The sequence below is a fragment of the Xenopus laevis genome, chromosome 8L, assembly GCF_017654675.1.
Source record: "Xenopus laevis strain J_2021 chromosome 8L, Xenopus_laevis_v10.1, whole genome shotgun sequence".
Classification (NCBI taxonomy): domain Eukaryota; kingdom Metazoa; phylum Chordata; class Amphibia; order Anura; family Pipidae; genus Xenopus; species Xenopus laevis.
This window is the reverse complement of record NC_054385.1, coordinates 65,233,413-65,259,842: the sequence shown is the minus strand read 5'-3', so window position 1 is coordinate 65,259,842 and position 26,430 is coordinate 65,233,413. Positions and strand designations below refer to the sequence as shown.

The 26,430-nt window shown below is 39.5% G+C and overlaps 2 protein-coding genes across 2 annotated transcripts; both read right to left on the bottom strand.

The window, feature by feature from the left end:
• Window positions 1-3,314: 3,314 nt before the first annotated feature.
• Window positions 3,315-8,290, bottom strand: cenpa.L (centromere protein A L homeolog; the record flags this gene model as incomplete). The annotated part of the gene is given in 5 exon segments (NM_001096538.1): window positions 3,315-4,290; window positions 6,801-6,878; window positions 7,387-7,538; window positions 7,846-7,946; window positions 8,208-8,290. Coding segments are annotated over 4 exon segments (453 nt in total). The 3' UTR covers window positions 3,315-4,155.
• Window positions 8,291-10,159: 1,869 nt separating this feature from the next.
• Window positions 10,160-25,302, bottom strand: psmb7.2.L (proteasome subunit beta 7 L homeolog). Its single transcript, NM_001086392.1, is given in 8 exon segments — window positions 10,160-11,277; window positions 11,954-12,105; window positions 12,855-12,913; window positions 13,757-13,872; window positions 16,033-16,173; window positions 17,162-17,259; window positions 24,158-24,251; window positions 25,009-25,302. Coding segments are annotated over 8 exon segments (840 nt in total). The 5' UTR covers window positions 25,074-25,302; the 3' UTR covers window positions 10,160-11,162.
• Between the last annotated feature and the right edge of the window lie 1,128 nt (window positions 25,303-26,430).

Genomic DNA, 26,430 nt, shown 5'->3' with positions numbered 1-26,430 from the left:
TTTGATTTGTCAGACCACTGAGCAGTTTTCCACTTTGACTCACTTTTAAATGACCTTGGACCCATAGAAGGAAGTGGTGTTTTTGGATCATATTTATACATGGTTTCTTCTTTGCTTAATAGAGTTGTAACTTGCATTTGTGGATGTTGTGATGAACTACAGTATATGGGCAAGCAAGGTATATATAGATTTGCAGAAAGAGAGGTCATTCATGGTAAAGCCCCATTTGGAATATGCAGCACAGTTTTGGTCTCCAGAGCTCACATGGGATATTATTGAATTAGAGTCCAGAGTAGGAAGACTAAGCTGATAAAAGGTATGGAAAGTTTCAGCTATGAGAAAAGACTGGCCCAGTTGCTAATGTTTATTTTAAAAAAGAGGCATTTAAGGGGGATGTGATAGCTATATATAAATATATAAGGGGGTCATATAATAATAATCTCTCTACCAGTCTAGGTCCTTCCAGCAGACATGAAGGCACCTATTCTCTCCCTAAATCAGTTGTAATGGCTGATGATATATTAGATAGCTTCAATATAGGGTTGGATTGCTTTTTGGCAAGTTAGAAAATACCAGATTACTGAACGTTAGGCAGGTATTTTTTTACCTAAATTACTATGTTACTTTTGAAAACTGAAGTTGGTTTATTTATTATTTATTTATTGTCAAGTTTAGCTATGATGAATGCACTAAACACTTACCCAGTGTCTTTGATACCTTTCTGTTAGTATTACTATGGATATCGAAATAATATAGGCACTTAAAGTTTTGTAATGTATTTATTGATTTATTATGTGAGAGCAATTTATGGTACATGGATTAGATAGGCCATTCCACATATAATCTTATTAAGTGGGAGTCAGTTCTCTCTAGGTTTTTTATACAGGGATCTAGTTTTGTTCTTGATGTACAAATTGTTTATTGTTTTGTGTTTTTAGAGCGCTCACTCCATAATCCATTTTAACAGTTACATTTAAAATTACTATCATAGGATGTTTTTGGGGGTTTTCATCCCCTTTTCAAATTCTTTGCTGTGTTTGAGGTTTGCTTGTATGTAACATAGCCAGTATCAGAACCTACAGACCCCAAGCAATGAAACATATAAAAGGTAAAATATTTTTCATTTGATAGGTCTGGGGCATACACTCCCTGTGCCTCCCATGACCTGGATAAAGCCTAATGGAGGAGCTGCCCAAAAGTTTCACAGGGAGCACTTCCCAAAGGTGCCTCTTTCCTATCTCTCCTGTGTACTCAGCTCTACCTTGTACAATATTTCTCTTTGTTTCACTAGCAGTCCTGTAGGTTCCCACACACTTACCTACCCCCCCCTTTTACCTAACTAGTACAGGATTGGCTAAGCATTTACCCCACAACATTATCCTCCTTGACAGCACTACAGTCACCCTTGCTAACCAAGCTAGCTTTCTCTGACACCTGAGGTGAGCTATTAACTTATCTCTAGCTAGTCTGCTCAGTACAGATCTGGGGAACCACCTGCTTCAAGGGTTTCTTATGTCCACTCGGTGTTAAGCCCAACACTGTATTAAAGGTTACCAGGATATAGAACCTCCCCTTTAAAGAAACATTGCAAAAAATTACTAAACAGAGCGAACATTAAAGCATTGCTGCCATCTACTGACCAAATTATAAACAACACTTAACTATTTAAAAAAATGATGCTTGCTACCAATGTTATCAGGGGAATATTAAGATAATGCCTATGCTAGGAAGCCTTCGGGTGGTAGAAGACGTGAAGTTTCGGGGGGAGATAGTCGCCCATCTAACAAAATCTCCTATTCTTCGAGCAACTAATCTCCCCGAAATGCCTTCCTGCTGGCAAGAATGTGAATCGCCGGCAGTATGGCATACGGGTCGCTTCAGTTTTCCCGGAGTCGCCTCGTGAGGCATTTAGTGGAAATTAGTTGCCCAAAGAAGAGGAGATTTGTCGCTGGGCAACTAATCTTCCCAGAATCCTCACGCCTGCCACCACCATTAAGCCTCTAATTTTTTATTCTAGAACAGTGCTGTGTGTGTGTAGCATGAGGCATTTGAATACCTTGTTTTATGAAGGCTTCTCATTGCATGTCTTCTACTATGAAGGTCTTTTTGGCTTTCAGTCCTTCTCAAACTAACCATGATTGTGCCTTTAAATATATGCAAACACACTTAACTTTTGTTTTGGATGATTGCAGATTTTTGTAGGCCTAGAATAAGGTTACCAGATTGGGAACATTGGCAAAGAAATTAAATGAAAGGCAAAGTGCTAAAAACTACACTGTTCCGGTTTCTCTTCAATATTGCTACATGATGTTGTCCAGCCAAAGCTGGAAATTCTACATATGCTCAAAATATGGCACAAAAGTTGGTCCAGCGATAGCAGCTTTATGGCATGATGGGTAGTGTAGTTTCTACTGCTGAAACAATCTAGAGGTCTTTTTCTGAAAGAGACATGGGAAAAGATAAAGGGACTTAACTAAACTTGGAATGCAAACAAGGATGTTTCCCTGGCACAGTTTTACCGGGGACCAAGGTCCTGAAACAGAGCTGTTGCCCAGGAAACTGGGATGGATGGTACCCCTAGCATAGAAACTAATAAGAAACTAGTAATATTTATGCTTGCTTTCCATGAAAGCACCCGTTTGCTTTTTAAGCAAGAGTGGCGCTTATAACTGGTTTTAGGATATGATGTACTGTTATTATTTAAATATAAAGTACTGTTAGGAAAATAAATACATACGTCAATAATGGCTCTCCACAGGACATTAAAATTAAACTTTTTTTTTTATAATATAGAACATTTATTGGTGATAGAGACAAACGTTAAATGTAAGAAAAAGAAAAGTATTAAGGCAGCTGACAAAGCCTAGTTAGCTCCTCAAAGGAGAAAACTATGAAGGTTACATGACTGCAAGGTCAGGACATTTATCTATTGTTAACACCTAAGCAAAGCTGTGTACGGGCTCAGCAAGAATTAAAGGCCTAAGAATTGTGGATATAGAACTGCCCAGAGGGAAGGGGTGAAAATGCCGGCATCAAATACATTAAACCCCCAGTGCTTACATTTGAAAGAATAGATTTCTCTTAAAAACTCCTTTACAGAGGAATGCATTATTTGCTTGACTTATTGTCTTGGAATTGAGTATATAATAATGTCACACACAACAGAAGAGCATTACTAAATAGCGCTCACACTTGCACTTCTGCGTTGCTTCCCATTCAATTAAACGTGAGCCAATCGGTAGTGCTTTTAAGGAGGCTAAAGAGTGTGCCTTGTGACATCAGCCTAAGACTTGGCTTTAGAAAAATAATACACGTTTGTCTTTAAAAACTTTATTACATTTAATAAAAATATCACATTTTAAACAGTACAAAACTAATAACGAATTATTGTTGCATTTGTATGACAGATAAAATATACATCTTTATGTAAAATACTCCCCCCCCCCAAAAAAAAGAGAAAGTCATAAACTATGCCTTAAATGTAATATTCTGTCTTCTGATCTGAATTTAGACAGCTCATTGAATACATTTGCAGTAGTGATATTATGCATGGTCTGGCACATGTAAAGAAAATATACTTGACATAGAAATGAACGACTGAATTTTTCCCCAGCTAGAATCATTCTATAGGTTATTGCTGTGACAGTTAATATTTTTTTGTGTGTGTGTGTGTGTATGGTAATGTAGGATAATGTGTGTATGTATGATGTGTGAGTGTGCTTGTATGATATGATATCTGTGTAATTAAAGCATACAAAGAATGAATGTCTAGTGCAGATGGAACAAAGAGTTGCTATGTTTATGTATTTGCCCTTTAATGTGCCAATGAGAGATCTCTCAGCTTCATAGCAAGTGGTGCTAGAAAAAATCCAGTATATTTACATTTATTAAAATGAATGACATGACATTTATTAAGACTCATTCCTGTTCAGATCCCATAAGGCTTCACACTATGTTTTATCTAAAGGTATGCAGGCACTTTGACTTATGGGTATGTGAATACTTCAGTCACAATACACTGCTAGTCTTTTTAGGAGTCTGTCGTTATACACCATGCATAATTATCAGTATGCATATGCTTAATTTGTAGAAATTCATGTCACATGGTACAAAAAGTTTTGCATACCCCCAAAAAAATCCCAAAGGTGGTTACAATTACCCCAGTCCCTCATTAACCCCACGTATCCTTCTGGCTAACTGGATGTCCTGCACATAAAGGGTCACCCGCTTGGCATGTAAACTGCAGAGGTAAGAGTCTTCAAATAATCGGACAAGGAATGCCTCCGAAGCCTAAGAGAATTAATGTTTGAGAAAAAAAAGCAACAAAACAGGGTATGAAATGAAGGTGGAAGATAACTGCAAGTAATAGGATACATATAAAACCATTAAGCTGCAGAGGGGTTGAGTGGAAGAAACTTTGTAAAAGAAAGCTATCAGGCACAGATTAAGAGCAAAATATAGGCATGCTACAGGTATGAGATCTGTCATATGGAAACCTGTTATCAAGAAATTTCCAAATTAACTGAAGGTCATGTTCCACAGACTCCATTTTAATCAAATAATTAAAAAAAATGGATTTACTTTTTCTCTGTTATGTATAAAAAACAAAAAAACAGTATGCTACCTTGTACTTGATACCAACTAATATAGAATTAATCCTTATTGGTGGCAAAGTAATCCTATAGTGTTTATTTATTGTTTAAATTATTTTTTAGTAGACAAAGTATGGAGAGCCAAAGTACAGAAAGACCAATTATACTGAAAACCCCAGGTCCCGGGCATTCTGGATAACATGTCCCAATACCTGAAATAAGTTAACTTCCAGGCCTGAACTGCTGATCTAAGTCTGTTTATTATGACTGTTATCTTTTGCGTTAACGTGAATATGCATTTGACCTTATAAATGTTTAACCAAAAAGAAAAAAAAAACAAAAACACAAAAAACAAGGTATGGGTAATGTAGAGAGAAAAATGTAAATTTCTATAGGGCTTTTATTGTTTAAAAATGCTGTTCTTATAAAGACAGTAAATGTCAGTAGCCTGAATCAAGATAATCCAAAATTCTAGTTTCTAAACTACAAAGAATGGTTCTCCCCTTCATAAGGTGCAAACAGCTCCTGTACCCATTAAAAACCAAGTTGTACGAGTTATAGAAGACATTCATTATCTGCTATATACTTAATTCCAACACATTTATGCAGAGATTATACATCATCATTATCAGAAGACAATTAAAGGGACGGTGTAACCACTTTTCAACTTAGTGCAGTTAGAGTGCTCTTATGGTTCGAGGAGAAGTCGAGACATTCCTCCACATAAAAGGAGTTTATTATTGCTTGCTCTCAAGCAAACTGTTTCAAACGATGCTGCTAAATAATATATATTCCCAAGTAATTAACAGGTACAAAATATCCGTCGTCACCAAAACTACATATTGTTTAAAACTGCTTTATAGCACTGCATGCCCACCCTCTATTAGAAATTGGTAAAACTGTATGAACTTTAATTTGCAGTTGCCAATACCACTCTTCTGTCCTTCAGGAATAACTAAAAGATACCGACACCTGAAATTACTTTTATCATAATATTGGCTTTGCATGCTATTCATACTTTTGCCATAAAAGTGTTTGCCTGATCCTTTTACATTACCCATCTGATCCCCCATGTTCCTCTATGAGGAGACTGCCATATTTATTCATCAGTAGCCGTAACCAGCAGGTTGGGAAGGGACAGTCAAGTTGGCAAAATAGTCAGGTTTAGTAACTTCAAGTAACAATTACTTACAAAAGCAGACGCCTCAGCAAAAAACAATCATGGCCTATAGGTAACTTTTAATGTTTATCAGCATGTTTATACATGACCTTAAGTATCATTGTAGCATTTACTTAAATTTATATGGTTCCCTTATTTACTTAAGACATCTTTATTTTGACTTTTACCATTTGGCTATGAGATAGAAATTTCACTCTGCTAACCTGGAATGGCCTCATAATGCATTATAAGAACATAAATTAATAAGGGCAGAATGAAATCAGTGAAAGAGAGTGGGAGGCAGCGGAACATGCTTCTGCAGGGAGTTATTAAGCCTCCTATTCCCTTACTTCCAGTAAGCCACAGATGTAGGCTCTGAAAGGCCAGGTTTCCATGAAAAAAAAAACATTTAATAATACACAAACTTTAACCACTTACTAAAATGAATTTGAATATTCCATGGAATAAAATTAATAACTGATACACCACACATTTATGGGTCAGGTTATAATAAACTCAAAAAAGAAAAAAGGCAATGGACCTTACAGGATGGAGAAGTTAAAAGCAGGGGGTAGGAGTAGGGGCAACCTAACATAACCTTGTGGCCTAGGTTAGTGAGCGTCTCGTGATAATTGCAAAGCTGAGAAACAGTGATGACTCTCGTTAAATTCAACATTCAAAAGCAATGGCAGTGGGGATTAAAAATACCGTAAATAAATAATGTAGTACTTGCAATAACATTTTCATCTCTATACCGATTTTTTAACAAAGGCCACAAAAGGAAAAAACCTTTTCTTTTCAACAGGGAGAACTTTTGAGAATCGACTTGTTTCATAAAAATATATACCAGCTCAATAACCTAAAGACACCTGAATGAATAAAACCACTAGATGGGTAACACTCTCCACTGTCAGTATCCAGACCCAATGTAGCAAACAAAATAATGCAATAGAAAAAAACACAGTTAGGTCTTGATATTGCTTGTTTGCAGAAAGGAAAGAATGAAAGAAGATATGGGTGATAAGAGGCTAACGTGTTAATATACTTACCTCTTGCAAAGCCATAAGTGCCATAGACTGCCAGTTGTAATTCATGCCACAAGCATATGTCATACACACTTCTCTAACCTGCATGGAAAATGGGTGATTTTAATCATGTTGTTTTATTGCATAATGTAGGGCAATTAAAGTGTGTCAACAACAGGATACACAGCCTCAAAGACAAGTGTATGTGTCTCTCTCTAAAGGCAACCATAACCTACACACATAGCCAATAAATCACCAACTAAAGGTGGCCATACACGGAGAGATCTGCTCGTTTGGCGAGGTCACCAAACGAGCGGATCTCTCTCAGATATGCCCACCTTGAGGTCTGTCTGTGATAGCACTTGTATCCTTAGACACTTGGCGTTCAGTAATAAGGCCACGGAAATAAAATGATTTGGTCAATGAGGTATACGGACAGCATTTCGATTATACTACAGCGCCATCCTCAGAAGTATTTGTGGGCTAATTATCCTGATGAGAGATTTAAAAATACCAGCAAGAGTGGATGATGCAGGCATAGTGCAATGAATCAGCTCTAATATGGTATATCTACTCTCTCTTTTTGGAAAACCCTTTCTTTCCCTCTTACCAGTCTGGAGAAGGGAGCCTTTCTGATGAGCAGCTCAGTGGATTTCTGGTATTTGCGGATCTCCATGAGAGCTCTTGTACCCGGGCGGAATCGCTTCTTGGGGCTCGCTCTGGATGCTCTCCTTTGCTGTTGTGCATGTGGTCTTCGTGGACCTACCACAACAAAAAAAAGGAAGAAAAAAACCATTATAAGTCAATATAGATGACCAAAAAAATCATTTCCTTTCAGCTCATTTAATACCCAAACAAGAACATCTAAACAAGTCCTGTAACACACTGTGCAATGGAACCATGACCCTTTCTTTTTATAGACTTTCCCTATAAATACTTTCCCAGGTACACTATATATTTTAGCCCCTAACCCCATTGTGTCCAGCAACAAATGTATATTTTCCTCTTCTCTGTGTTTTGTGGTAATCTCTTGAAAATCAGGTATGAAACTAAACTCTCCCCTTCTTACTTGTTCTGGATGTTGTTGGCAAAGGTGGTGACACTCTCCTGGGTGGGCGGGATTTCCTGCGGGATGGAGGAGTGGAGCCCGGTCTCATGATGCCCTGTCACCTGACAAAAGGATAAAAGCAATGACTGTAGCAGACACAGACAGGTAAACAGAGAGCAATGTGGCTCACACAGTCCTGTCCAGCTCACATAGGTACATGAATCTTGCCCAAAGTAGATTTGTTGTACATCTATGTTCTAGTTGTTAAATGGAAAAACGTAGCCAAAATATTAAGAATGGTTTCCATCAGGGAGGTCCAGTTTTCGCAGGTAAAGGAAGTTTGGGGTCTAAATGGGGGTTGGGGGCGGCTGTGCTGCACTTACTTCGATTGCCGACCCCTTGTGTCAGTGAGTTACAGAATTGGGAAGGGATAGCGGTTGCTAGAGTGCCTGCATCTTCTTTCCCCTAAACAGCGTTTGTACTGCTTGTTTGTGTTTTAGTCCGGGCAGAGCCGCATGGGGATTGGATAGCACGGTGAGGGGGAAGTTCAAACTAGCCTATCCAATACCTGCAGGTAGTCTATACCCCGCCCTCCCATTCAAGTGTCAGAGCTCGCAAAAAGCGGATGGGCGGCTTATCCAAATAACAGCATACTGCCCAAAATTCCCACTTTTACTAACACAGCCGCACCACCGGGTCGGTACTTACAGCTGCCTCCAACGCTATGAACACCAAATTCCTCGCCTCTGTTTTACAGAAAAGCCCGACGCCACTCTGATCACGCGAGACTGTGGCGTCACGAAGCAGACTTGTATGAGTGAGAGGCGGAGACAGAGCGCTTCTTGTGAGAGGAGATAGTTCTGCTCTCAACTTGCCTGCGCCTTCTACTTTTGTTATAGAACAACAACAAAACCGCACTCTCTTTTTGCTGTTTGCTCGCCATGCCCTCGGCTTTCAGTATTACCTCAGAAGTTATTTATATTTCCCGCTCAGTCAGAACTCCAGTGTGTGTCAGAGAACTAAAACAAGATCATTTTTCCTTGGTGCCTAACTGCCTATAGCACCTGTTGCCGTAAGAGCTACTCCTCCAAAATGAGCTGCTACTAAAATTGATTTGAAAATGAGTGTTTGTGCAAACTAGGGGGTGGTAAAATGAAGGAACCTTTTAGTATTCTGTTGTTTGATGGTTCCATTCGTTTAGGAAACAATGGCTAATTCAGGAGAAGACAATGGGTAAAATTGACCACAAGTAACGTTTTACTCATTTTCCATAGTATCTGACGCCTAAATGGTTGTCTGGGAGACCAGTGCTGATAGGGGAGTTTACCACCTGCCCTCCTATTTGGTAAGTTATCCACATGCTTCCAGAGTCTTACACACAAGTATATGTGTGTTTATTGAACACAGAAGCCCTTGCTCCGGTAGAGGTTAGAATCCATAAGCAGGGCCGCCATTAGACATCACAGTGCCCTGTACAACAACATTTTTGGTGCCCCCTGGGCCCTGCCCACCCCAGGCCCCACTCCAGATCCCGCCCACTCCACACAACAGTTAAAAGACCACATGGACATTAGTGCTAAAAAAGGTAACACCCCCCCCCACAAACACACGTTATAAAAAGCTTTTGATGGCCAGGGCCCCCTTATAAGTTAAAAAAAAACTGTGGTGCCAGGGTCCCCCTTAAAAGTTTTTAAAAAAATTGGTGACCAGGCCCCCCCCTATTCAATTTCAGCTGTTTTCGTGGCTTCGGATCTTTTAGCCGCTTCGGGACTTTGGCTTTTTGGCATTTCGGTTGTTCAGGACTTCAGAAATGGCCATAGGCTTCGGCGCTGTCAAGGCCCGGGACACTCGTACCCCCTGTCCCCCCCTGATGGCGGCCATGTCCATAAGCTAAGGTCCATATCAAGTTCACACAGATTTCAAGATCATTTACAACAGACACCAGTTAAAGGTGGTCATACACACACTGATATTATCGCAAAGTAACACATTTTCGTAAGATATTCTGTGCATGTATGGTGGGAGACAAGCCGACCGATATCGGCAGAAGGCTTGGATATCAGTCGGCTCCTTGATCGGCCAGGAAACCGGAGTGCCAGACACAGGGAGAACAACAAAGTTGTTGCTCAGGTTGGATCTGATCCCCAATGCAGACAGGCAGAAAGGCTAGCCACTGAGCCACTGTAGACGGGAACTACTATGTGTTACATTTTTTTTTTTAAAAAAAGAACATTTTAATTATTTTCTGAAAAGTCTTGGTTCTGGTTTAATGCAATTCAAGGAAAAAAAGCCAATATGAAACATTCAGAAATGGCAACAAGGAACAATATGCATGTCTGTGGAATGTTTTTTTATTGCTCCAAGCAGGTTTGGCATGAAAACTAGAATTTGTCTGCAAGAATTGTGTTAATGTACCAAGAAAAGCAATCACATTTAACTGTGGCAAACCATTGCTTGCTCTTATCTGTTATACAAACACCCTCACTAGGGTTCTGACTATGGAACTGATATCCAAGAAGTATTCCAGACCATTTTGTTTGTTAAATGTTTGGTTATTGTATATAATGCTTATTTATGTGAAGTGAACAGATGCCCCATGATTCCCATGTTAAGCAGCAGTTTACTATTCATATTTAGATTTTTGTTGCTCAGCGCCATAGAATCCACTGCAGTCTGCAGCATGTGTATTTTACATGTGTTGACTGGTTTGTATTATTAATTTAAATTCTCTAGCATGCTTTAACAAATTGTCTTTTATATGTATTAAAGGACAAATCATTGCAACGTTACGGGGGGTGTCAATGTTTAAGGCAACAGCCATCCCACATATATATATATATATATATATATATATATATATTATATATATATATATATAGGATATAGCTATAGGATATGGATATATATATATTATTTAGTCCAAAAATGGCTTTATATTTATATATATATATATATATATATATATATATATATATATATATATATATATCCTTTCCTTAGACCCCAATAAGGTGCTCCTTTTTGCTACAAAGTGCACTGGCCAGGGTAAAATACATTAAGCATCAGACTCTGCCTGTGTCCCAGGGATCCTTTTCCCTATCCTGAATACTCTCCTGTGTATGCAGGGTTTCTGGGACAGCAAAAAGGATACAGCAACATCAGCAGAGATGGTAGTGTGGTGCCTGAAGGATTACAGTCCAGTCCAGTGCACTTTTAAGCAAATAGGAGCACTAGCCCAAGGTCTAAGGTAAGTAATTGTATTAACTGTAGGGCCGCTAACACATTGGTACCCCAAGTGAATTTGCATAGACTTGTTCTATAACATGATTCTATTATTTCTAGAATGTTTCATCAGTTTCCATGATCTGAACGGATTCTTCTACCAACTCCAGTTGTGTGATGGTTTCTCCCAGCACAGGGGTTGTCCCACGAGCATAACGATAAGAAGCCAACCTGAACAACAAAGGTAGCGGTTATTAAATGCATGAATATATACAGATTATTAAATAACCCCACCAGATCAAATAATGCACACTTGTGTTTTTATAACACTGACCTGTGTACCCAAAATTATGCAAGTATGAACTTACATTCATACTTGTAAGTGTGTAATTCAACAAACTTTCTGAATATACAGTATATCTGTTTTATATTTAAAATCTTTACGTAGGACCAATGTAAATGTTTAGAAAGAGTTGGTCGATGACTCCAACCAGCTGTGTGGGGTCCTGAAACAATATTGCCATTCACTATATCTTAATGCTTGAGCATGAGTAATGCTTGAGTAGATGGAAGATTAGATGAAAGTGAGACCCTAAGAATTTGTACTTGGATAAAGCTGCTCCTCACAACAATAAATCTGGGCATTTCAAAGGAATGTCATCACTTTATTGAGGGTAGGGTTGCCACCTGGCAGTAAAAATGATGGTTGATCCCAATGTTATTAATAGGGAAAAAAGATAAATATATAGAAAGGCTGGTATTTTTTTCCAGAAAAGGTGGCAACCCTAATTGAGGCAATCTTAAAAATATATTCAATATTGAGAAGAAAATGCATATTAAAAACACCCACACTCATCACATATAGCTTATGCTTTGCATAACCAGGTACCCAAATGTGGGCCCTTACCTCTTTCCCCGGGTCTCAGTGTTTGTGTGGCCTCTTAGGACACGGGCCTCTTCTTTTGTAATTATACATAGATCCACTCCACTCCCTGAACCCAGGTCACACATAATTCCTGCAGTGATAGCCTCAGTGACAAGACGCTTCCCCTCTTCCAGCTGTTAAGTCAGACCAGGAGAATAAGAAATGGCATAATTAAATCCTATATTTTGCAACTCATTTAGAGCTTTAGAGTGATATGTTAAAAGGGGATTGAATACGGAGCATGGAGGAAATATTGGAGAGCAGGAGATCGCAGGACAATAACTTGTAATGTTAATTTCAAGTATCAACTTCGAGATGTATACATTTTTTATTTTAAATCCCTTCCAGATACTCCGTAAATGCATGGGAAGGAGTTCCAATGTCAGTCTGCACATGAAGAATATCATGTATGTATACAAGACATTTTAATGTATAAAAATGTATAATGAAGCAATAGAAGGAATCAGATTAAAGTGATCGTAGCACTGGCCATATCGGGATGACTTTGACGTAGTTGGCCATCTTAAATATATTGCAATAAATGGACAAACAATCCCAGTTTTTTTAAAAGGTAAGGCATTTTTAGTAGCTCAAGGTACAAAATGTTTCAATGTCCTTAATATATCGAGTGCAGAGGACTCTTGTCTTTGTATGAATTTTGTGGTCACAGCCTCATTGCACCCTCGCCTAATGTTTTAAAGTTGTTTAGTATTCAACTAAATTTTCCCTTTTGTTACTATTGTTCAAGTCAAATGTAAAAACCAGTCAGCGGGTAGTAAAAACCAGATTAGTTGCTATATGAATTACTACACCTGGGCTAACTTTGTAACTTTTATTACATGTGGGGGTTAATGTTTTACAGTGCAAAACAATACTACAGTACCTCCATATTAGGTTTGAAGCGGTCCTCTAAAACAGCTATAGCTGCAGCGGATCCAGATCCTTAAAATATTACAGAAAAATATTAATAAAATTGAAGAATTGAAACATATAAATACATAACAATATAGAATGAGAATAGTGACTGAACAGTGTAAGCAATACCTTGTGCTATGTTACATTATTTTGTACAAACCAAGATACGGCAGATTCTTTTTTTTTTTGGAAAGGACTGACTTAAGTTAAAGTAGAATATATTTAGAACATTTGTAACATTAATATGATGCTGGCTGTTTCATGGCTGATGAATACATAAAAACACCAAATTATTTGTTTCAGAATTCTTTTTTTATAAGAAAATGAAATGTAAGAATTATATCTATTAATCCAGCCATTGCAACTTCATACAGCGAAAGCCATGCGCAAGGCTGAGCAAAATTGCTGATGCAGTCAACAGTAGCACCAACCTATGCTAGTAATGCTTTTCTGTGGACAATGTTATTGTGAGGCTGTCAGTAACACTTATTGGCTTGGAATGGTATCCACAGAATGACATCTGTGCTATAGGAAAGGCATAAATAAATATAGATGTTACCTCTTGCTTTTTACTAATTAAGAGCAGAACAGGCATAATGCAGAACATTTAAATAAAAAGATGAGTCACAAAGAGCGTATTTATAAAAGTGTTATCCAGAATGAACATTAACACAACAAAATACCTTGTGTTAAGAGATAATGGGAGAAGCTTAAAATGTGCAAATTCTTAAGCAGGTTTTTAAGCTGGTTTTTATGGAGGTGTATTATACCTACTGTATATTTACATAATGTAAATCTACAGATATAAATTGTATTTCTGCATTTTATAAATACGCCCAGTAGTGTTATAGACTGCCTTTGTATTCTCACCAAGTGCAGTGAACGGAACTGCATCAGTTGATCCATGTGGGTATATACTGTAGAGATGGGGACCTTTGATATCCACTCCCCCTACTATAATAGATGCCCCGATGTGACCCTGGTATCTGAGTGTACAGAGAAAGATGATATGATTGAAAGGTTGGAGTTAAAATAACACATTTTACAGGTGCTATTAATTGGTCTACTGTCTGAAAACAAACATCGGAGGGTCCATTTACAAAGGGCAACTGCAGAAATGCCAACACTACTACATAATTATGTCCTTTAGTACTCTTGCTTTCAGCAAATTCATTCAGTCACCTTCACCTGTGTATCGTGCTCACTCTCCAGTCAGGCCACACCAGAAGACCCACAGACAATTTCAGCAAACATAGGTATGGATGAAGCACATATCTCACAGACTCTGCCGCAAATAAATATTTATTGAATCACAACGGTTGTGATTCAATTAATATTTATTTGCGGCAGCATTGTCCTTTAGAACTCCTTGTACTTTTTGTATTAAAGGGACTGGTATTGTCCTCTGAAGTACCTGTGAAGCACAAGGGACACCTTGTTCCTATGCCTGTTGCATGTTCTCAAATTACATGCAAGCTAGGGACATGGGGCCCATGTGCTTCTTACTTCTCATTCCTCTATGCAGTGGTACCTAAAGAGAGAGAGAGAGGCAACTCCTTGCGCTTAAAGGGATCCTGTCATCGGAAAACATGTTTTTTTTCAAAATGCATCAGTTACTCCAGCAGAGTTCTTCACTGAAATCCATTTCTCAAAAGAGCAAACAGATTTTTTTATATTCAATTTTGAAATCTGACATGTGGCTAGACATTTTGTCAATTTCCCAGCTGCCCCTGGTCATGTGACTTGTGCCTGCACTTTAGGAGAGAAATGATTTTCATTGCGAGCAGCACTGAGCATTCATAACAATGTGATTTTACACACCACTTGCGGTTTTTATTACATTCCCCCTCAAGAGCGCAATATTTTGCTCACATTTAAGCATTCCCGAGCTGCGATTGCATTTGTAAATAACCATTATGCAGTGTTTTTCCCTGATAAAAAATGTGAAGCAAATTTTTCAAAGTTTTAGTTTTTTTCTTGATATATTTGAAAACATTTCTTCACATTTTCAAAACTTTTAATGAATTTCCTCCAGAATGGAAAAAAGTCTAAAGAATCTGGCTCATTTTATAATTTTATCAATTTATTGCACAGCCCAAAAACTTCCAAGTATGTAACTAATTGTATAAGTCAGCTGTGGAGAAAAGTTGGGCACATTATTTCTCATTGTGGGAGAAAACAAATCTATGGGAAATTTCTGCAACATTTACAACCTTTCACTTAATTTTGCTAGGGAACAATGATATTTATAATTGATGATACTGTAATTAAAACCACATCTGTATACCTATATTTTAATCCTACTAACAACAACAAAATAGTATTATTTTAATTTTTTATAAATTACTTTGAGAAAAGTACAGAGTTCTGTGTAAATACTGCTTCTCCCACATCAAATTAAATAGAACGAGGCATATGCTAATGACCAATGCTCTGCTATACACACAATTTCCATGTCTACTCCAAAAGCCTATGGTTATTCTAAACAATTTATTAGTTGATTTTACATTTTTATGGTTTTGATTAACCTTCCTACTCTGCAAAGTGTAGATTGCACTCATTTTTTGCACTTTTTATCCTACAGGTAGTAAAGGTCGAAGTCGTAGTAGTAAATCCTGCAGGCCCCTAAAGTCTCTTGGCAAAGTCTCATCAATCAATGCTTGAGAGCTCTGCACTGCTACTCTCAGGGCCGTCTCTAGCCCACACTGACAAAATGAATCCATTGGAGAGGAGCTCATTCATAAAGCAGAGATGCACTGCAGTGACACGTGTAGGCCAGATGTGCCTGAAAGAGAGCAGGTGTTTCCCTGAAAACATATTGCTTTAATAAACATTAGCAGTACATCCCTGCTTTACCAGTGTGCTCCTCTCTAACAGATTCATTTTAGCTTCAATTTATCTTCTGTTGACACATCTGCATGGCTGCTGTGTTGCAAACAATTATAAAAATAAAGAAAATAAAAAAAATAAAAGTTTTTTTTTTTTTTTTTTTAAAAACTAAAAGTTTTACAACTGAAAATTGGCCTTGGATGATATTATGTATATTATACTAAAAGTTTATTTTATGGTGAAGTGCACCTTTCATTACTTCCCATTTCTACTTCTTCTATATTAAAGCTTTCACTGTTCCCTTTTATTATATTCACCTGTACAGCATCTGTTTCAGAATTCTGTTAGCAGTGCAGACTCGTGGCTGTCTTCCAGTGCTCATTGCATGAATATGGAGGTTTGAGGACAGGAGCTGAGTCACATTTTCTGCATCAGCAGCCACCCCTGCTCCACAGCAGCTGAGTATATATACAAAAGCATTGTTGATATACAGTATGGATATACATTCTTATAGATCTGTGTGTGCAACTGAAGGTTAATCATTGGATGGTTCCTTCTGAATAACCCAGCAATGCTACTTATGAATTCTCCTTCATTAGCATACAGTATAGTTATTGTCTAAAGCTCCCCATAGAGGCGACGATTCTTCTTGCCGAACAACTGATTTTAGCGAAATCCGACAATCCTTCGAAATTATCGTGCGGTTAGCGGGATTTGAACGATTGTACATCTTACGATTTTTCGGCCGACATCTGTCAGTGTACCCAGTGCAAGCTATCTATGTTTGCAGGGCCAATCAGGCAGCTCCCCTTTGTTTTCCTGGCAAATTGGTCTTTTTAGTTGATGGTCAATTCGTATGATCGTACGATCGTTCAGAGAAAATCGTGGTCGCACGATGAGGATCGGATCTTTTAAAAATCTCAACATCTATGGCCAGCTTAAGATGCCTGGGGTTGCAATCTTGTTACTGGAGTAATTGTGTTACTACAGAGGTCGCTATCAGTAAAAGGAGAGCAATATCAGGACACAAAGACAAGTAGCCTGTTGACTTTTGTAAGGCAGTAAAGTGACCACCATCTGCCCAATTATTGCCAGTTTTGAAAATCTTATTAAATCAGGACTATATGAGCCTCATTGCTGTAGTTTGTTTCCAAGAGGTCTCCCTAGGCTCTTATTATCCAGTCGGATACCAAATGAGTGTATACATTGGTGTATTACTAGCATGCAGATGCTTGGCAAATACTTATGCACAGATACACAGAGAAGGGATCATCACTATAAAAATGGAAAGATAAATGTGTAGCGATTGGTTCACGAAGACGAACAATAAAAAATTAATATGGATAAAAGCAAAGTGTATGGATGTGTTATACTTATACAAAATGACAAAAAATGAATCATATTAGCAGAGACAATGATAGCAGATCTAAAAAGCTGGATACTCACTATATATTGTCAGTGATGTAATGAATCTTGGCACAGTTTTTATCAGCAACTACCATATCATCGGTAGCTCTTCTGTCTGCTCCTAATATCACCCCATCCTGTATATACATAAAACAGATGTGAATACCAGTGATTGTTCATAAAACACATCAAGCACATACTATGGAGAATGCTGGGAGTTCTTCAGCATCAGCTGATTAGCTGCAGGACACAACAGTATATCATGTATGTGCCATTATCATGTGCCCCACTTTATTGGAAAGGCTCAGCCTTTGTAACGGGTGATCAGATAATGATCTGTACACATTTATTACATGTTGACCTTTGGTTTCAGTATAATAGTTGCCAGGAAACACAAGTGTTCATCTCTTTATTCTTGACAAAACCTGTGTAAAAAAAAAAATCTCCACTATCAAAAAAAAAAAAAAAATCAATCGTTGGTTGTTTTCTGGCATAGATCCTCCTGAACTCAAATATCGACAGGTAATAAACATTTATTATTTTTTCTTCCAGTCAATTATAGAATTAACAATATCAACCTGGGCGTGTCCTGCATGGCGACGGAGTAAGACGTGCTGACTGAGAGCTCCGCCACTATTTCTCCTGAACTCATCCTGAGCCCTTCTAATTTGACGGTCTGGGACTATCCTCGGTCTCCTGAACGTATTGAGCATGGGGAAATCTGGACCGAAGCAGAAAACTATTGACCATTTTGCCAAGAAAGGTGATCAACCCAGTGGCACTCCACCGCGGCCTACTGGTGATGATGGTGACGCAGATCCGCCCGAGCTGCAGCAACCGGACCCAGGACTCCAAATACTCCTGGCGGCTATTGCAGAATCCCGAGCTGCCCTCTCTACCCAAATAGAGGAGCTGAAGGTGGATTTCTCCCTGCTGCGTGCGGATGTCCAAGCGATCCGAGAAAGGCAGAGGGAAATGGAGAACCGGATCTCCACTATGGAGGACGTACAAGGCCCAATTCCAGCCCAACTCAACAGCTTGACGCAGCAACTTAAACAGCAAGCGGAGCTGCTTGAGGACTACGAAAACCGACAGCGCCGCAACAACGTTCGGATTGTCGGCTTACCTGAACGAGCTGAAGGTGATAATCCGGTGCTTTTTATTGAAACGTGGCTCCGTGACAAGTTTGGGCCTGACATCCTGTCGCCTCACTTTGTGGTGGAGCGGGCGCATCGGGTGCCGGGGAGACCCCCTAGACCTGGAGCCCCGCCGCGGCCCTTCCTGCTACGTCTGCTAAATTTTCGGGATCGAGATGCCATACTGAATGCTGCACGCCACATGGCTGACATACAACATGATGGGGCCAAAATTATGTTGTTCCCGGACAATTCCATGGCTCTACAAAAGAAACGGAGCACCTTTATTGCTGTCAAGAAACGTCTGCGGGATTTACAATACAAGTATGCTGTCCTGTATCCAGCCAAGCTCAAGGTTGTTGACGGCGCCCAGTCCTATTTTTTCCACTCACCAGAGGAGGCGGCATCCTGGCTTGACGGTAAACACCACCTGAACCCCCGCAACAGCCCTGGGCACTAATCGATGATGGTTTGTCTTAATTTTTGGCTTCCTTTCAGAGTCGCTGCTACGCCATTTATTGGGCGTTTGCACCCTATTTGGGCTCATTGTCCAGAGCCCGCTGGCGGAGTCTTCTCAGGATCTAGAAGACACAGTACTTGTTTTTCCGGGGCTTGGACTATACCCCACAGTTGGTAGTTACGGGAAATAGGTCTGCCTAGTTTTAAGGATAGACAGGGAGGGAGGGCTATTGTTTGGTCTATATATTGTTATACAATGCGAGTGTATTTTACTGGAATTGTATGTTTTCTTTTTTTCTCCCCACCCCCACCCTTCCCCGTTGGGCCACCTAGGCTTCGGCCTGTTACATTTTGTATGGCTATGCCTGGTTATCTTCCTAAATTTACGATATGGAGTCGATCGATGTAATTTCTTGGAATACCAGAGGCCTCAACTCCAAGATTAAAAGGGGCTTGGTATTCCAATATCTCAAAAAGTACCGCCCACACTTGGTTTTTCTGCAGGAAACGCATCTTACAGGTGGCCGTATCCTGGCTTTGAAAAAAGCGTGGGTTGCTAGAGTGTATCACGCTGAACTCTCTAATTACTCTAGAGGAGTGGCAATTCTAGTGAGTAAAAAATCAAATCTCAATATAGTGGAATTGCGTACTGATCGATTTGGTAGATATATTATTGTGCAATGTTCACTGCAACAGCAGTTACTTAATCTGGTTTGTGTGTATTTGCCCCCACCAGCCGACATCGCTATACTTGATGAGGTCATGGGGAAATTATTGAATATGGCTCCAGCTCCCACACTGCTTATGGGTGACCTCAATATGGTTTTGAATCCAGAGCTAGACCGTTGTCCCCCAGGTAACCCAGGCCCGACCCCCTTGCTTAATTGGTGTCACACTTATAACTTTATTGACATCTGGAGACAGGCCCATCCGTTAGGGCGAACATACTCTTGTTACTCAGCCGCCCATAAGACGGCATCGCGAATAGACTTAGCACTGGCATCACCACTTCTGCAAACCAAAATTACTAATGCTCGCTACTTACCAGGGGGTATTTCAGACCATGCCCCACTCTCCCTATCAATTAGATCGGATTGTGATTGTACTACGCCCATGTGGCGCCTTAATCCTAAGTGGCTTACTGTACCTGACGTGTCTGATAGGGTGACACGAGATCTGGAGAATTACTGGTCGGAAAATGTGCATTCCGCCGATCCTTTAATTGTCTGGGAGGCCTCTAAAGCCTGTCTTAGGGGATCCTTTATTGGCAGCATAGCGGGGTATAGACGCCGGTTAAATGCGGAGTTGGAAGGCTTAAGTGATGAGGTCACATCTGCCCAAGCTAGATTCGCGACAGATCCCTCCCCTGCATGTTATGCTGAGGTTGCGCAAGCTCAAAGAGATCTCCAGCTTCACATTCTTGACAAAACTAAGAAAAAACTACTATGTACCTCGCAGGTTGTATTTGAGAAAGGCAATAAAGCTGGCAAACTCTTAGCGTACCTTTCTAGAGAACAGAAGCCGATAACAGTTATCCCTAGGGTTCGGGACGCCACTGGCAACCTAGTCGACTCCCCTACGGGTATCAGCAATGCCTTTAGGGAATTTTATACTCAACTCTACAACCCAGCGCTTCCTACCCCAGACTCTTGCCCACTGCAAATTCTTAGCAATGCTAGTCTTCCTACCCTCTCTGCTACTGAACAACAATTACTAGAAAGCCCTATCTCATTAGAAGAGCTCAAGGTAGCAATTTCTGCATTCCCCTCTGGAAAGGCCCCCGGGCTAGACGGGATTCCTATTGAGCTGTACAAGGCTCAACTGGATAGTATGGCGCCCAGGTTACTAACCTTGTACCAAGAGGCTTTCCTGCGGGGTCATCTCCCTCCGACGACCCAGGAAGCATTAATTGTTCTAATTCCAAAACCTGGTGGGGATGCTGAGGATTGTGCTGCTTATAGGCCTATTTCCCTGCTCACGTGTGATAATAAGATATTAGCTAAAATTCTAGCGCTGCGATTGGTACGTGTAATAGAGACGTTGATTCATCCCGATCAAACTGGGTTTATGCCTGGGAAGGCCACATCCATCAACATACGTAGGCTCTACACTAATTTGGAGTACTTAGCCCTCCACAAAAATCAAGGGGCGATTGTTGCTTTAGATATCAGGAAAGCTTTTGATTCGCTACACTGGGACTTCCTGTGGGCAACCATGGCACACATGGGTTTTGGGCCCAATTTTCTCAAATGGGTTAAACTACTGTACACGAATCCCACTGCTCGAGTTCAAACTAACCGTAAGATATCCCCCTCCTTGACATTGAGTAGAGGAACGAGGCAGGGTTGCCCCTTGTCCCCGTACTTATTTGCTATCGCCATAGAACCCTTAGCTGGCCTGATTCGTAATGATCCGGGTATCCTTGGTTGGAAGGTAGAGGCGTTGGAAGAGAAGATCTCTCTATATGCCGACGACACCCTGATCTATTTAAAAGATGCATGTCATTCCCTTGATAGAATGCTTCAGGTTGTTGACCAGTTTGGGAAAGCATCGGGTCTTACGGTTAATTGGTCCAAATCCACACTTCTGCACCTGGGTACCTCCCTACAGCGACCCCTCACCCAAGCTCAGGCGTTAGCACAGGTGGAACACTTCAAATACCTAGGCATTGTCATTCATCCGGACCTCTCCCGATATACCGCCCTTAACGTGGACCCAGTTGTAGCTGAAACTGGTCACAAATTCTCCTTATGGTCCCCACTCCCACTTAATCTTATAGGCAGGGTTAATCTGATAAAAATGGTTATCCTTCCTAAGATGCTGTATATGTTCCAGAATGCACCTATTGTTATGCCGGCGGCACTGTTTTCAAGGTTGGATTCCATGGTGTCATCCTTTATTTGGGCGAATAAACAACCTCGAGTCAAGCTAGCATCTCTAACGGCACCTCAGGCACTAGGAGGCCTAGCCCTGCCTCACTTTTTTATTTACTATCTAGCATCTCAACTTACTCATGTGGCAGGGTGGCTCAACCCTTTGGCTGATGACACTGCCAGCATAACTGTTGCTGCGGTGGCGGGTTCCTTTGAGTCACTGGCTAATCTGCCATTTCGTGGCATCTCTCAAAACGGATTGCCGCTTTCCACATTCCGTGCAGGTATTCTTGCTTGGAAAAAAGCTTTGGCTTTACGAAAACCCGCCACCCCACAGGTATCACCCAATATGCCACTGTGGCTGAATCCATCCCTGCCACATTTAAGAACGGTACCAGACCCGCAATTGTGGGCAACTTATAGCATCAAATATTTGGGCCAGTTGTATCAAGATCAAACGCTTAAGTCTTTTACTGACTTGTCCCAAGAATTCCAGTTACCTCGTACAATGTTCTACAGATATCTCCAAGTTCGACATGCTCTGACTGCCCAATTCCCTAGTGCACCTCTACTGGAGACCCCAGCCTTGGAAACTTTGCTTAAGGTACCTGAAAGGAAGAAACGACTGTCTAATGTGTATCATCTGTTAAATTCTCAAAGAGGTAACCCGTATGCAAAATGTTATAGTAAATGGGCCCAGGATATCCCTACCTTGGACCTGGATGATTGGGATGATATCACCTCGACATTTGTTTCCACAGTGATTAGTAGCGGGGATAGGCTTATACAGTATAAACTGATTCATAGGCTGTATTTTACCCCAGTACGTTTATTTCATATGAGATTGATCCCAGATGATTTGTGTTATAAGTGTGGTCTGGAACCGGGTACCTTAATGCATGCTTTTTGGTCCTGTACGATTATCAATAATTATTGGAAGGACCTTGCCGTATATTTGCAAACCTATTTGGACTTTCCTCCGGTCCTGGAGCCGGGAATTTTTTTACTGGGTCATTTGGATCATTTGATTCCGCAACAGGCTGCACGACAAATGTTCCGTTTACTGCTCTTCTATGCACGGAAGGTTATTGCACTAAAGTGGAAGCTCCGAGACCCTCCAACGGTGCCACTGTGGAAGAAGTTGGTTAATGATGCTCTTCCTATGTACAGGCTGACCTACTTGAGTAGAGGTTGCCCAGAGAAATTTGCTAAAATTTGGAACCCCTGGACCTCGTGTCAGGACACCACCACAGACATGGACTGACTCTTTTGACATAGTATGTCTCTTGGACTGTTCAATGGGTGGCCCAACCACCATTCCCACCTCCCCACAATTTTATTTTTCCTCTCCCCTTTCTTTTATTTTCTCCCCGCTGTATGTCATGTGTTATTGTTTATGCAAAAATAAAAGCTTTAAAAAAAAAAAAACAATATCAACCTGACATTTTTTTGCAGCTGCAACAAGACGCCATGTAAGTGGCTGGCAGACTCCATCTAGTAAGTAAGATAGTTCTGCCATGAAATGGAGAACTAAGGACAGATTATTTTATTAACTGTAATTATCTACTAATAAATAACATGAAATTGCAGCATTTGTACTTACATCTCTTCTCAGCAGATAAAAGTATATAGTGAAAAATGAATAAAAGTGATTTCTTTCCATTCTGGTAATCCCTGGATAATAAATTGTAATGTTTGTATTTTCTCCCCCTTTCTATATGGGTTTGTTCCGGTGTCCACCAAAAATATACAGGAGTCAGGCAGGTTAACTGTCTCGTGATAAACGTGGCCTTACTGTGTGAAAGTGTGATAGGAATTTAAGATTATAAAATACACTGCGGCAGGGACAGATGTGAATGATGTATAACCTTTGTATAGTGCTGTGTAAATGTGTTGGCCCCTGTGTAAATAAAGTTCCAAAAATCATCATGTTTATGCCTTCTCTGTATTTGGTGTGAATTCTTTGGTAATCTTTTTTGCTTCCCATTATCCAGAGTTCCATACTAATGCTTGGTGTTCACTTGGGGGCAGATTTATTATTATTATTATTTGAGTTGTTTGCATCCTTCCTGACATTTGAGTTGAGAAAAAACTTGAATCGAGTTTTTAAAATTTGAATCGAATTTGATTCAAATTCAATTCGAGTTTTCAGGTTTATTACATTCATCCAAATTCAGTTTTTTAAATAAATTTCAAATGGTCAAATTTAAGGGAGTTTTTAAAATGAATTTGAAATTCGACCTTTGATAAATGTGCCTCTTTTATGGTTGATTGCATTAAACTCAGTTTATATTTCCCGATTGACGGCCATTTTCCTGGCTTGGTTGACAATTATTTAGTGAAGTTTCCTGCACATGCTTTTGTTTGGTATATAATTAAGCCCACTTAAGTCCTTAAATGTAATGAAACACTATGCTCTACTCACATAGAACACCCCTACAAGTACTGGTATAGCAATATTACATTTAAACCAGACGAGATACTGAGATGTGCATGTACAGTATTTTCACACACAAATACACATACATACAGGTCAACCTTATAATCAGATTTCCTTTCTTCAGTACCTTATATATAATTCCAGCAATAGTGGTCCCTGTCTTCCTGGCTTTTGGTGGTTGAAGGCCAAGTTGAGGTCCCTGGTCCTGGAGAAAGGTGTTCCTACGAGCAGCACATGGTCATGGCTTAGAACAAGGTACAGCAACGATTTAGTAGGTGCATGTATGAAAGACAGACTGGAGAGGTGCTTATCTTTACTAGCCAATTCCTGCAGTGTTGTTTTAAAGTCTTGTCTTCAAAATGGCTGCACAAGCCTACACATGATCAAAAATATCTAGCAAGTACCTAAAAGCATTTTGTTTTATACAGCACAAGTAGTAAGCATGGTAGACGTGCTTTAAATTGTTATTAATCGGCAGGGAGCTGAAACCGTAGACTATAGGTAAGTACACAGATCTATGTGTTAATCTGTTTTGTCCTGGCAAGCTCTTACCTTATATTATATGTGCTCGGAAATAAACTTTTTCAGGTAACGATCATTAAGAGGCCCTATGATCCTATTATTAATGCTGCACATAGATATTTAATGTGTAAAATAATAAACTATTTAGTGGTCATTGCTCATGCAAAGAACAAGATAAAATACAAAATTATAATAAAAACGACTAAGGTAACTGGTGCCACCTATGCAAATATTTTTGCCAGTCTATTGCCTGTAACATGAATTCCTGCAAGGAAAATAAGCTTTAATCATTTCTGTATTGCTGACGTATGCACATATAGTTCTAATTCAGCAATATTTACATTACACATTAATACAATATACGTGCTATGGTTAACAGCACAAGGTAGGTAGAAAGTAGTTGCTCATCACATTAAATACTTTGTTTTGAGCTTTGGAAATATGTAAGTCCCTTACCTGGGGCAGTTCTCAAAACTAAAGCCTCCACATGGGGGATCATATGTAGAGAGTGCTGGCAGCATGATGTGTCCGTTGGGGTGCGGTCCCTTAAGTGAGGCGATTTCAAGGACACGATATGTCTACCTGGGGTTCCTTTAATGCAGACTGGTCGCACCCTGCTCCCTTTACAAGTGTGAAATCTTTACTTCTTTCTTTCTTTATTACCCACTTTTTGTAGCTTCTCTCATTACTTTCCTCTCCTTAACTACCTCCTCTTCTTTCTCTCCTCTCTTTATTCTCTCTCCCTGTCTCTCTTCTTCTATAAAGCTTATGTTGCTTTCACTTTCATCTTCTTTATATGCACCGTGTGACACACACAGACTCACACACACACACGCTTATTATTTTGCAGAGAAACTATCGTATCACAAGCGTTACCTAAGCAATGCCAACTAACCCTTTCATTGGAGCAACTCAGAGAATGATTGCTAACATTTCCCCCTAATGGCAACTATAATGTATTTCTCAGGAATGAGAAGAATATATCTGATAGATTCTAAAATGTTAAGCATATATAATAACTTTCCTCAATAGTAGGTTTCTATCCCAATATGTAAAAACAATATATATATATACAATTTAGAGTCTAAAGATCTATTTGTAGTTCAACAACTCCTACAGCCTAGGGGATTTCCAGGGTTGAAAAGAAATTACTTTCGATTTGATCTTGTGTCTGCAGATAAAGAGGAAGTGGAAGCTGGGCAGGGCATGCTGTGTGTGTGAATAAAAAAACATGTTTATAATAATATTCTTATTTACAATAATCAAAGGGCACAGCATAATAATACTGATAATAATAAAAGTCATTCAGATAAAATACATTGACATTCTGTAGATGAATGACTGCAAGGTGAAAATGGCACTTGAAGCAATATGTTAGAATGGGAGAAAATCATTTACAGATCCCAACTACTAAGCAATCATACCGGTCCCTATATAATAAGATTATGAATATCAGTAACATTGTGTTTTCTCACATGCTAAAAAAGGACCCAAAACGTTATTGAATGTATACATAGTGTATCCCTTCACAAAGGCTTTTAGGATCAAATTATTTATATGCACACTTCATTTTGCATAAAGGACAGGGGAAGACACTCTCAGTGATGCTACCATTCATTGTCCAATAAAACTTTTTCTGCACCAAAAAATAAAACCTCCTTTCTTTTTCTTAAGACATGCCCTTCTTTTCTGTGTATACAATTTTCCTGTACAATTATATACTGCAATAGTCTCTTTTTGAGTGTAAACAACCCAAGCATGTCCAGCATATCTTGATGTTTAGATTTAAAATGAAAGTATACTTTATAAAGAGGCAATTTAATGGTCACTGCTGGATTTTACAGCTCTAGATTGGCAGTTACAGCTAAGTCTCAAAGT